Source organism: Ahaetulla prasina, chromosome 10 (genome assembly GCF_028640845.1).
Source record: "Ahaetulla prasina isolate Xishuangbanna chromosome 10, ASM2864084v1, whole genome shotgun sequence".
NCBI classification, from domain to species: Eukaryota; Metazoa; Chordata; class Lepidosauria; order Squamata; family Colubridae; genus Ahaetulla; species Ahaetulla prasina.
The window spans coordinates 7470997-7484940 of record NC_080548.1 but is presented as its reverse complement, the minus strand read 5'-3'; the positions used below and the strand labels follow the sequence as shown (position 1 = coordinate 7484940).

At 43.8% G+C, this 13944-nt stretch overlaps 1 protein-coding gene across 1 annotated transcript in view; it reads right to left on the bottom strand.

Moving 5' to 3' along the window:
- Positions 1-12240, bottom strand: part of RIMS3 (regulating synaptic membrane exocytosis 3) — an 89501-nt gene extending 77261 nt beyond the window's left edge. The window contains exon 1 of the mRNA XM_058195769.1: positions 12132-12240. Coding sequence (XP_058051752.1) covers positions 12132-12194 — 63 coding nt within the window. The 5' untranslated portion in view covers positions 12195-12240. The remainder of the gene's footprint in view (positions 1-12131) is intronic.
- Between the last annotated feature and the right edge of the window lie 1704 nt (positions 12241-13944).

The following is a 13944-nucleotide window of genomic DNA, read 5'->3' as shown; positions in this document are numbered from 1 at the left end:
CAGGGTAGCCCCATGGGCCAGATAAAAGTACCTCGTGGGTCAGATTTGGCCCCTGGGCCTTGAGTTTGATACCCCTGAGTTAGAGGCTCAAATTAGACAATGCAGTGTGTGTTCTGACCTAGGCTTCCTGAGTCAGTAAAACACACGAATAGTCCCGAAAACCTCTTTTATTGCAACAGCTGTGAATGTTCATTCAAGGATGAGTCCCAAATAGTTGTAAAGAGTCCTTTGGAATAAGGCTGATAATCACCCACCTTTATCTTCCTTGACATGCTGCCAAAGACCTAATTGGCAAAGCCAAATGGGGTCCAGAATCAAACAGAGCTTTAGACTTTAAACTGCACAGCATTAATAAAATTGCTTCCTGCAAAGGCCCACGTGCCTTTGCTCCTCTTTTAAGTTTTATGGGAGGGGCCAATCATCTCCAAGCCATACTCCTGAGTCGTCCCTTTTGTTTTAACTGTTCTTGCCTTCTGGCAGCTCTGCACCAGTGCTGAAATCTGAACCGGTTTACTATCAGTTCGTTGTTTGGGGAAATATGCTGATGCTGTAAATTGCTTAGAGAGGGCTGTGAAGCACTGTGAAGCGGTATTTAAATCTAAGTGGTGTTGCTTCTAGATCAACTCCAGGCAATATTGAAAGAAATTGTCAAGTGACAGGGAAATCAGGAGATCCAGGCAGTTCAAATGGATATAAAAATTTGTTGCAAGCTTAAGATCGCTACCAAAATTTGAACTATTAATGGTCAAATGAAATTGATGGTAGATAAAGGCAGAAGGAATCAGGGTGGGTTGGACTTAGATCTCTTGTCTAAGGTGTGGGTGTGAAAGGACTCATGACTGATGACACATTTGACTCCTCCCTCAGGCAGAATGGGGCCACTTGCCACAGCCAACTTGCTGCAGCCAACTTGCCATGGCCAAATCACCACGGGACAACTTGCTGGGGGTACAATTTCACAATTCTAGTTAATTATTTAAAATAAATTAAAAATATTTTAATTTTTGCCATTCACTTTTCATTCTGTCCCTCCTTTTGCATCCTTTTCTTGGTGTTTTCATAGTCATCGTGGTCTACAAAAGGCATGACCTCCTGCCCCTCGAAAGGGCCGTTTGGCCTGGAGGGGTTGTCTGGGCTGGTTGTGAAACCCCGCCCTGTCTGGTTGTCATTCTGACCTCGGAGGGAAGAATCATTGGTGTTGTGAGAAGTCTGATTCATGTGGCCGAAAGGACAGCCTGCGGTAGTATGAAGCATTACGCCGATCTGCCCGTTTAAAAGATGATGGAAGGACTTTCTGTTTGTCCTTATTTTCGATCAGGACTGGTTCCAGAGCTTCACCAATGAGAGTGTCCCCTGTATAGGGGGCCGAGGCAAGTCTCCATTTGGACTTGGCATCGGCCTGCCAATTGCAGAGCCAAAGTATCCTCCTCGATGTTATGGAGGTGGCAAAGGTCCTGGAAGCATATTTAACTGCAGTTAAAGTCGCATCTGCGGAAAATTGTGTAGCTGCTATGAGCTTATTTAGGGCCTGATGGAGTCGGGTCTCTTTAATGATTCTATTCCAATGATTCTATTCCACTGTTTCTTTGATATTAGTGTAACTCTTGTCCTGCAGCAAGTTGACCGTGGTGAGTTGGCCGTGGCGAATTGTCATAGACCTTCCCTCAGGCTCAGCCTGGTCATTCCCTATAGAAATGCTGTATATGGGAAATGTGACCGTGACCAATAAAACATTCATCCATCTCTACTGACCTAACTTTCCAGGTTCAAAGCCAAAGAGACCTTCAGACCTTCAGATCTATGCAATTACAGCTGTAATTTTTTTATTAACTTCATTCATTAGAAAAAAAAATAACTTAAAATGCATAGCTAAGAATAAGATCTTTTATTGACTTTAGTCCACACTGCAGTCAATTCAGCTCTATAGAATATCTCATATCAGGCCTCTGCATGATTTATTTTCAGGGGGAGGAAAAGGAAGAGAGCGACCTATCAATATCTTAGTGTGCTTGGAGGATATGTTGTTGTTTGTATCCTGTTCCGTCGGTTTATCACAAAAAAGCATACTTGGGTTTCCTTGGTTTTCCACTTGCATGCACATCCTTGTATGCATCTAAATGGTCACATTTGACTTTCTATTTGGCATGGAAGGCAAGACTTACTCACCCAAGCTGTCACTCTCCTTATATAGCGGAAGATGAGATTCATCCATGAATAAACAATTTTCGCCAAAACAGAATCTGTCAGGGATGTTGAGTACAACTCCAAGAATTCCTAATTCAACCCAAACTGTTTTCATCACACATATTTTCTTAATCAAGATTTGCTGAATAAACCACTGCTGGAGAGTTCACGTGACACATTTAGGCACCAACAAGAAAACCCCTTTATAGGTCAGCATATTATGCAAACATATCTCTATGGCAGCATTTCTCAACCAACTTCAATATGTGTGGCCTCCAGTTCCCAGAATTTCTGAGAACTGAAGCCCACACATCTTGAAGTTGTCAAGGTTGAGAAGCACTGCTCTATGGCTCTCAGATTTCAGAAGTGATAGGTCACCCCAGAATATGCCTGTAGATCTTTAGGCAAGGAACCTCATACTGTATTTCCAGTATCTTGTAGGAGAAGGAGTGGCAAAAGTGGGAGTGGAATTAAAAGAGGGATCAGCCTAGAATCCCTACATAGCCACAAGTGAACTAAGTCCAACCTTCCTTGAATGCCATTGACCCTTCTCTAACTTTAAACAGGTGCTAACCATTAGTTGAGAAGATTTTTGTGCATAGGCACGATTAGCAATAAATCAGTTTAATTGAACATTCACGTGTGAATCTGATCTTTCCCGCCTGGCAGTATCCTTCTGAAAGTTTCATTCCCAGGATCTGGTCATTACACATTGGACCATCAGTTTTGCCTTTGACCTTGACTCAATTAGTAGGATTCCATTGGCAAAATTTTCCCAACATACTAGACAAGACTAAAATGAGTTAGTGTTATTTGTAGTTTAGCATGTAAGGGAAATCGAGACGATATCTAACTATATTAGGTAAATTTTCCATTAGGTTAAATTGCAATATGGCTTCATTTGGTTGGACCTGACATGTTGTGTAAACCCAGCAGCTATAGCTTTACAGTTTATTTATTTATTATTTATTTAGAAAATTTATATTGCTGACTACTTGCACATGGAGACTCAAGGTAGCTTACAAGGACATAAAAGCACAATATAAGAGAAATAAAAATAAAAATAGTAAAATATAAAAATAATAAAATAACCCTCACACCCTGGTGACAACACACATTCATACCAGCCATTTGATGGGCTCCATCCCTCCCTGGGTTCCCCAGGCCCACTGGCAGAACCATGTCTTCAGGGCCTTCCAAAAGAGTGTTAGACTGAGGCCAGTCTAATTTCCGGAGGAATTATGTTCCAGAGGGATGGAGCCACCAAACAGAAGGCCCTTCTTCTGGGTCCTGCCAGATGTATCTCCTTAGGGGACAGGACCCACAACATTCCTTGGCTCCCCACTCTAGTGGGTCAAGTAGATGTGACGTACAGATTGTGCATCTTTCTTAAAAGTGAACTTTGTTAAAACTGTGATCTTTAATTTAGAATCTTCTGCCCATCAATTTCAGAATTCTAATATTGGAGAGAGTGGGGGAAATAAAGAAGCAATTCTTTTCCACAACATCAGTTCCCGTTTCCTGAGGTTCTTCATGCATGCTACAACTCAATTTCCACAATCCCCACCCAATATGGTCAATACAGCTGGCATCCATCATATATGAAAAGCACCGGTCTTCAGAAGCCCTACAGCCATTTATTCAGCTATCGAACTGAAGACCTACTGGACAGCTCAGAAAGCCAGATTACATCCTGCAAGAGATTTGCAATCAGCATTTTTGTTGTTTGATGCCTACTTCTGAAGCATTTGGCTGATCATCAAAAAGAAACACCCCTAAGTTTCATTAGGAGAATGCAACCTCACCAATGAGAATTTAATCTTTCCTTTGGGAGACCTCTAAAGAGATTGGTGCAAAACCCTAGAGGAGATGGTGTGTATTACAAACAATAGAAAGGTGTGTGTGTGTTTGTGTGTGAGAGAGACATAAATTGGTTCACGCAGAATGCTTACTCCTAGTTTGATTTATCCTAATTGCCTGGATTCATACAACACACAGGAGAGCACAATGTAATCAGCCACAGTACAGTTTAAGGATTGTATGAACTGAAGCAGTAACTTTATAAGTCAAGAAAAGTGGAGCAATCATATAATCAATCATGCTTCAGAATATATCTATAATTTCACATATCAGTCTAACCCAAAATCAGAGAAACCAATACATGGCTTAGCACAGTGCACTAAGTGTACTTCTTCAAAGCAGTAGGGGACATTTTCTTTTAATACATTTTTACAGAAAATACTGCTTCCAAATTAAGTTCCAGTTACCCAATCCACATTCTGCAGGAGCTTCAATTCCTGGACATTTGCCAGAATATAATTTCCCTTATTCTCCATGGCTTGGCTAGGCGGAAACCCTGAAAGATATTATTAAATTCTTCTGGCAGGCCCTACACATGGCAAAACTGTGCCTCTTAATTTTTCTGTTGCAGAGTATCTTTCAATGGCATAGATTTGGTCCTCATTTTAATACAAAAGTACACTGGGTTGTGACAAGCAACGAAGATGATTAGGGGACTAAAGATTAAAACATATGAAGAACAGTTGCAGGAATCGGGTATGTCTAATCGAGTGAAAAGAAAGACCAGGGGTGACATAATAGCTGTGTTCTAATGTTTGAATGGCTATCACAAAGAAGACGGGGTCAACTTATTTTCCAAAGGACCAGAAAGCAGAACAAGAAGCAATGGATGGAAACTAATCAAAGAGAGATCCAACTTAGAACAAAGGAGAAATTTGCTAACAATGAGAACAATTAACCAGTGGAACAGCTTGCCTTCGGAAGTTGTGGGCACTCCATCAATGGGGCCTTTTAAGAAGAGACTGGACAGCCACTTATCCGGAATTGTATAGGGTCTCCTGCTTGAGCAGGGGGTTGGATTAGAAGGCCTCCAAGGTTCCTTCCAACTCAGTTCTTCTGTTATTCTGATCCAATTCCAGTTAGAGTTAGCCACAAATAGCCTTTCAAAAGCCTCTCTCAAATTTGTGGGAATCCTTTTTTTTTTCTAAAAGAAAAAAAAATCTTCAGTCTTTTGCGTGTGGACATCCAAGGAGGCCGAAGACGACAGGAAAACAAATTCTTCCAGGTAAAACAAGATTTTAATAACCCTTTTGGCCATTTTGGTTACTAAATATGTATAAGAAAGTTTTTGTGACACACTTGAAAGAACCTCACCTCCCTCTCGTGAAAGAATGTTTGGATGCAATTTGTAAGAACTGGCACAGAAAAAAGAATGTTTGTACAGGGGAATGAATGGTTCTCTCCAGCCTTAATTGATTGCTGCTGTTTAATGGATTAGATGTTGAAAGGTGTTTCCATACCAGCAGGTATTACAGGGTTCTTTCATCTTCTTCTGCTTAATGGGGGAAGTGATTGTGGGAAAATTCAGTAGGCTACGAAGAGAAGAGTACGGGATCTGAGTTTCCCCCTCTAAAATGTTTTGAATGAGGCAACGCAACAAAAGCTCTGCCAGGAAACACTCTTGTAATCAGGATCATATGAAAGCATTAAAAAGAAATCGCTCAAGGGGACATCACCCTCCACAATCCAGAGGCAATTAGTACCACTAATTGCTTTACATCTTGATTCCTCTGGATATGTGATGCTGCAACTAGCCCAGATCAATGGTTGTGCTGGGTGGAGAATACAGGAGATTTACTGCCAAATATTGCTAGTATTCAGGTGCCCAAAATGATGATCATTCATTTAGCAACCATTCAAAGGTAAGATGGCATTGAAAAAAGTAACTTGTGACTCGTCCTTGTACTTATTTATTAATCATTTATTTATTAATTACATTTATATACCGCCCTATCTCCCGAGGGACTCAGGGCGGTTCACAGGCAAGTAAAAGACATAAATACACACTAAAACCACATTTAAAAAACTTATTCTACAAAGCCGAATTAAAAAGCAATATAAATAATAAAAACCCATTTAAAACCAATATAAATTTAAAAACTAATCCAGTCCTGCGCAAATGAATAAGTGTGTTTTAAGCTCGCGACGAAAGGTTCGGAGGTCCGGAAGTTGACGGAGTCCTGGGGGAAGTTCGTTCCAGAGGGTGGGAGCCCCCACAGAGAAGGCCCTTCCCCTGGGTGTCGCCAGACGGCACTGCCTAGCTGACGGCACCCTGAGGAGTCCCTCTCTGTGAGAGCGCACGGGTCGGTGAGAGGTATTCGGTAGCAGTAGGCGGTCCCGTAATGCTATGACCATCATAGCATCCCCACGGCCACTTAATTAGGATTTGAGCACTTGACAGCCGGCAGCATCCTGGGGTCACGTGACCACCATTTGCGGCTTTCCCAGCCAGCTTCCGACAAGCAAAGTTCATGGGGAAGCCAGATTTGCTTAACAACCAGGTGATTCACTTACCAACCATGGCAAAAAGGTCATAAAATTAGGCACAACTCACTTAACCACTGCATTGGTTAAATTCTGGTTTCAACTGTGGTCGTAAGTTGAAGACCATCTGTAGGTTCATGAAACGCATAAAGCCAAAACCATTTTGGCTCAGCACAAAGCCATATGAGGCTGGATTTCACCTGCAAGAAGGCTAAGACACTGAGCTTGTTGATCGAAAGGTCGGCAGTTCAGCGGTTCGAATCCCTAGTGCTGCGTAATGGGGTGAGCTCCTGTTACTTTTCCCAGCTTCTGCCAACCTAGCAGTTTGAAAGCACATAAAAAATGCAAGTAGAAAAATAGGGACCGCCTTTAGTGGGAAGATAATGGCGTTCTGTGTGCCTTTGCCATTTAGTCATGCAGGCCACATGACCACGGAGACGTCTTCGGACACCGCTGGCTCTTCGGCTTTGAAATGGAGATGAGCATCACCCCCTAGAGTCAGGAATGACTAGCACATATGTTCAAGAGGAACCTTTACCTTTAATGATCTTCAATACAAATTATTTATTCCTGTTTCTGGTCTTTTCTTCTGAACTGAATTCCACTTGATTAGTTCTGGTTTAGTCTATTGTATAAACCCAGCCAGACTGGTTTGTAATCCATAGTTTGTTGCTCTGTGAAATGTACAGTAAGTAATACTTCTGGCTTGTTGAACAAATTGCGGTTAAGTAAATTAGAATTTCAGTCATTGTGTGACCCAGATCCTGGCTTTTTTCTAGTTCTGATCATTTGTATCTGCTGAACTAGATATGTTAGCTTTGAAATAAAAGAAACCAGCAGCGGCGTAGCTGGGAGATGTCATACTACAACCTTGCTCTGGTGCTAATGAAATCAGCCACTCTGGACTCACAAGATGCTCTCCCAGGGCAGCGGGTGATGTAAGGCAGCACTGGGCTAATTGCTTGTTTAGCAGAGCTTGGAAGAAGCACTGCAAATCTCTCCTCCTTCTCAACATGCCTCGGGACAATTCCCATCATTTCCCAGCCAGCATTAAGGGTAGCTGGGGAGATGGTGGGTCCTGAAGCCCAACCCCTTGGAGGGCACATGTTGAAGAAGACCCTTTTCGGCAAAATCCATTTTCCAAGGGTCTCGTTACATTTCAAAACATAGGCAGGGTGGCTCAAAGCAAGAGAATCTCCCCTGTCGTTTTAGCGAAAGATACAGCTTTCACCAAACCTGCTCAACATTAATCGACCAGAATTGCATTAATTTCCTGAATACTCACTCATTGTCTGTAAGAGGCAACAAAGAGGCTGCATTGGTTTAGAGCTGCCATAGGAAAGTGACAGCTGTTCTGGCCGAGTGAGTCAAGTATCTAAAGAGGAAGACCCTTGAAAGGATTGCATGGCTGAAGACCCTGAACCCCAAAATTCAGACCTATACCAACCATGCTAGAACATGCAAAGCTCAGCCAGCAGTGCTGGTTGGAGAATATACAGAGGGCTTATTCTCTACTAACCCTAAAATATACAGAAAACTTTGCTTTCCCTACCAACAATTCCGAGAGACTAAAGTTTCCAGCACGTCTCTTTCGAGAAATTAAACCTAGAAAGACACATTATTAGGCAAGATGTGCAACAGTCCAGCAAGCTCTGGAGAGGTGACAGCTCAACCTTCTGGATTCTTGCCATTTATGCAACTGTTTGCAGGCCTTAAAAGCCCAGCCAGAGAAAGAAGATGCCAGTTAGAGCCCAGAAACCTTCCAGCGTTCGTTCTTGGCTCTTTCTTCCAACCTTTTCTTTCCTTCCTTCTTCCTTCCCTCCTTCCAGTTTGGTTTTAAAATCCCAGCAACAGGGCAAACAGTTTCAGCTTGCCACCAGTTAGTCCTGGCCACATATCCCCAAAGGAACTGCTACAGCCTTATTACAGCTAATTGGAAGGGAACTTCTGGAGTCTAAAGGTAACATGTTAACCCTTGGCTGGCCAAGCTTTTGCAAAAGAGCCTCACTTTTCATTTTTCTCTGACAATCCTGGCCTGCTGGATGCCACACCCTCCCTTGGAGAAAGGCAGCTGGCCTCAGTCTGGTAGCACATTTTCCAGCAAACACACTGGTTGCATTTGCTCAACATGTTTAACCAAGTCAGTTGGAAACTTAGCAGTCGCATTTGTGCACCAGGCTACACAAAATACCTTTGATTCGATTTAGTCGTGGGGATTGACGCATTGTATAAACCGACTCCCTGCCTGGTTCCACATATTGGGCGAAGCCATAAAAAATGGATTAATTCAGCAATTGAGCTGAGTGCATTGGGTGAACACTGCCCTTCTGAAGCCCATGCCTTTATTTGCAATGATTGCTTTTGAGTGCCATTCAAGGTGCTGGTTATTACTTTTAAAGGCCTACATGGCTTGTAGCCAAGTTGTTTGAAGAACCCCTTTCCCCAGTTATAGCTACCTGGCCCACCAGAGAGGAAAGGCAGGATAGATTACAGGTGTCATCTAACTAGTGAGAACAAGAAGAAAGGCCTTCTCTGTGGTGGCTCCCTTCCTCTGGAATATCATTCTCCATTCAAGAGATAAGAACTGGCCCTCCCTTGATATTTTTCCAGAAAGCCCTGCCAATGGTTCTGCCAATGAGCCTGAGGATCCCAGGTTGACAGAAGGCAATCAAGGGAGTGGTATGATTCTGCTTGCTGCCAACAGAGAGATGGCAGTGGAGGGGAGGCAGGGTTTTTTTATATTGTGAAATTCTAATAGTGTGAGTCAGAGATCCCCAACCCCAGCCTGTTCACAAAGTGATGAGCGAGCGCGTGTGCATGCACAAAACCATCCCTTCTCCCCCACCCCCACCCCCACTGCTGCCGCTGGAGACCACTAATGTAAGTCACCCAGAATCACTGTGTGTGTGAGTTGGACAGTTCTTTAATAGAGGGTTCAAATCCAGGTATGATTTGAGAAAAGATTTTTCTCCAGTGCTGGTTTGAATCCTGCAAAGAGGTTTCCCAGTTCTCTAGATGTGATGCCACCGAGGTCCTCCACTTACAGCCATTTGTGTAGTGACTGTTCAGGGTTAAAACAGTGCAGAAAAAAGTGACTTCTTGTGATCATTTTTCACAATTACAAGTGTTGCAGCATCACCATGGTCACATGATCAAAATTTGGATGCTTGGCAACTGACTCATATTTATGATAGTGTCCCTGGGTCACGTGATCATCTTTTGTGACCTTCTGACAAGCAAAGTCAATTGGGAACCCAGATTCACTTAACAACCGTGTTACTAATTTAATAACTGCAATGATTCACTTAACAACTGTGGCAAGAAAGGTCATAAAATCAGGAAAAAATCAATTAACAACTGTCTTGTTCAGCAATGGAAATTTTGGGCTCAGTTATGGTTGTAAATCAAGGATCGCCTGTGTTCCCATAGCTGGGAATTCATAGCTGTTTCCCAGCTCATCTGGAGGGTGCCAGGTAGGAGAGCACTACTGGATTCATGATTCAGCCAGTTTGGACTTGTGATTAAAACACCATGCTACAAACCAGAAAACCAAGAGTTCCAGTCCTGCCTTAGGGTGAAAGCTTGCTGGGAGACTTTGGGCCAATCACTAGGAGACAGTGAATTAGAGTGAAAGCTGTTAGGGGATTTTGGGCCAGTCCCACCCCATCTCTCTCACCCCAACCCACCTCACAGGGTTGTTGTGGGAAAAATAAGAGGAGGAAGGAGGATTAGATATCTTTGCCAGCTTGAGTTATTTATAAAAAATAATAATAAAAATGGAATTAAAATAAATAAACAGCCTTCTCCTTTAGTCTTTAATAAAAGCTACAATAAATAGCAGGTTGAACCCTTTCACTACAGAGATCTTCATTGTTTTATTAATTTAAATTATGCTTATCTCTTCTTAAAAAAAGCATATCTACCTAGGCTCAAAACTTGATCAGAATCTGAACAAGCATTTTGTAATGACAGCAGGAGAATGCTCTATTTTTTATTGTATATTTGTTTGGTTTTTTCAGACTGAGTTACCCAGACATCTAAGTCAAATAAAATACACAGTTACACAGTAGCGATACATGTAAAACTAGATTACAATGAATTTACAAAATCTGGGGCATTTTTTAAAAAAAAACTTTTCAACTACTTTTTAGACCAATTAGCATAACAGTGCTTAAGAGTCATGTTCCCAGCAAAGATAATGAGCTACATAAATGTAACTATCACAATTATTAACAGTCAAGACAAGAAAACTAAATGGAAGGTATTGCTGGAGTTTTGGACAAGAAACAGGTGAAATCCAGGCCTTTATTTAAGACTGACCAATGAACTTAAAACCCCACCACTGAATTTAGCATCCTCCCTAACCAAGCTCTGTAAAATCACTGCCTTTTATTCTGAACATTAAGTTATTTATTGTTAAAACAGGAAAATGCAATTCAATATTTAATGTTGTAAATACTGAGTTAAGTACAATGATTGATTATTCTTATCTTGGAAAATAAAGGGGATTTAGAGCTCCAGAATAGCTAATTAGGATTGGACTATATTTAAGTTGTATCCAATTCAATACTTCAACAGTCACCACAGACACACACACCCCTCAAAATGCTAACTAAAGCATTTTCCAGGCACAGCAAAAATAGGATGCATAGCTAAACATAGACAACATTCACACAATAGCTTTAACTTGGTTATTGAATGAAGCCATCTTGCACATTATATTGAGCCATAAACTATCCAAGCAAACTGGGTTCATTCAACAGTTTAAGTCACCCGAAATCAAACCCAGGTAAATGTTAGCCCAACTTAGTAGATGAATGCAATAAAAAGATGTGTAACTAGCTCGGTAAATCTTGCATAAACCGATCCATCGACCTTATTTCATCTTAGCAAATTCCAAGCAAATTCAGGCGAGCCGTTCACTTATGGAAGAGCGCGCTTCATGCAGAACCAGCAATTAAGCAATTAATAGAATAAACGACGGTCCCACTAACTCCGTGTGAGGCTACAATTGCACTTGCATCTTTCTGTTGCGAAAGTGGTAAAAACTCAGTCCAAAAAAAAAAAAAAAAAAAAGAGCGAGCGAGCGAGCGGGATGCGATTGTCCAAGGCGCACACCCAGTTTTCATTCAGCCAGGGTTCCTAAATAATTGCAATTTTTTTAGGGTCGGCGCAAGGGACAGGGCCCTAAATGGACCAGATGTGCACTATTCACACAACCCGCTAAAGTATGATTGGCGGCTTCCCGATAATTCAGCGCCCAGCGCGAATGAAATCCGAGAGCCACGGATTGCACGAGCCAGCTGGAAACAGGAGAACGGAGCATAACGGAGGATAAACTCCGTCAACCTTAACCGGGTTTTAGCCCCCGGGCGAAGTCGTAGCATCGCACCCCAGGCTAGCCTTCGCGCGCTGCGGACGATGGGCTCGGGGATCCCGAGAAGGCGCCGGGCTGGAGAGGGGCTCTAGCTCCTTCAAGGGGGTCAGGAAAGGCTTCCAAGAGCTGCTTCTTCCCGGTTCCCGGCCAGGCTGGTGCCCCGAGGCGGCCGGGCTGAGGACCGAGTGGCTGCCTTCCTCGAGAACGGCCGGAGCCGCTGACTCACCTCCCGCCGCTGGCCTCCCGCCGGCGGCAGCGGCGCCGAGCTGCTCCCCGCGGCCTCCTGCATCCGCCCACCCGGCGCCCTGGCCAGCCGCGGAGAAAGATGCTGCCAGGCGCTCGGCTGGCAGCTTTAAGCGGGCGGGGTGGGGACCGGCCCTGGCCTCTCCCGCAGGCGGCCCAGCCTCCGCAGCCGGGGCGGCGGCCAGAGAAACCGGGCTGGAGAAGGGCTGGGCCACGCCGGGGGTGGGGGCGGCGGAGGCGGCTGTAGCTCCGGTGCCCACGCGCACCTGGGCTGCCTTCCCGCGGCTGGGCTGGAAGGGCTCTGCACCGCCCCTCGGACCAGATGAGAAGCCGAGGTTGACACCTCGCGCTGCGTTTTTAGGATGCTGTGTGAATGCAGCTGACGGGCCGGTAAGGGGGGCCCCGATTCAGCCTGGCACGCCAACCCAGCGCCCCTTTCTTTGCTTCTTGGCGTAGGGAAGGTAGGCTTGTGCCTGGGGTCAGAGATGCAAGCGATTAGCTGCAGGGGGCAGATCACCCTATCAGAGGAAAATCCTCCTGGGGCTGCCCGATATGATTGTCCAAAGCAGCTTGAAAGTCAGAAAGGAAGCCTCACTCATCCCACTGGCCATAAAGAAGTTAGTTTGGGCTCAGGGTGGTGTGCAAATTCAGCCCCTCTATTTGTGCCTTGTTCAACCACCCACCAGCTTAAACAGACCATGACTTAACAGGATTTGGGAATTCAGAGATGTTTATCAAGCCATTGCCCTGCTCATTCACAGTATTTTTCACTGAAGGTGCCAGAAGGTGCCACTCTTCCACTTGAAACCCTCTGTGTTTCAATTTTTATTTTTCTTAGCAGAAAAAATACACCCAATCCATTAAGAAGAAGAACAACGTGGAAAACCTTTTGACTGAGATGTCAGGCATCCTCCCCACCTTCTGTTAGATGATGTCCATTTTTTCAGAAATGACCTGGACAATTCCCTGCAATTCTTGACAAAGGTTTTTCAGAAGTGGTTTGTTATTGTCTCCTTCCTTGGGCTGAGAGACAGTGACTGGCTCAAGGTTACGCGGCTGGTTTTGTGTCCAAGGTGGGACTAGAACTCACAGTCTCCAAATTTCTAGCCTGATGCCTTAGCCCAGTATTTCTCCACTTTGGCAACCTGAAGATGTGTGGACTTCAACTCCCAGAATTCCCCAGCCAGCCAGCCAGCCATCTTCAAGGTGCCACGGTTGTGAAACACTGTCTTAACCACCACACCAAACTGGCTCTTATCTGAAGCATTTAGGATGCTCCGAATTGCACAACAAAAACAAAGCACCTTAGGGATGCTTTTCTGTTTATATGTGGTATTACAGAAGCGATGTGCTTTCAAAAATGAGCCATAGAGCTGTTGTCCATTTGGGGCTCCTGGATCTCCTTCTTTTGGACACCATCCCAGAGCTTCCTGTAGACATGGATGGCATGGCTTCCCACTTATCTTCCTACTAATGATTATGCATGCACTGAAAGAAGATTATTATTATTATTATTGCTGCTGCTGTTGTTATTGTTATTATTATAGTTATTATTAAAACAACTTTCCAAGTCAGTGGCTCGATGGGCACTGACTTGGAATGCATAACCACTTTGAGAGCACCTATCTTTGCCTAGCTCCTGCCCATCTAGCAGCCTGAAAGTGTGCAAATGTGAATAGATAAATAGGTACCACTTCAGTGGGGAGGAAACAGTGCTGGCCAATGACCATAGGAACATCTTTGGACAGTGCAGGCTCAATAGCCAATGAGCATCACCCCCTATAATCAGCAACGAC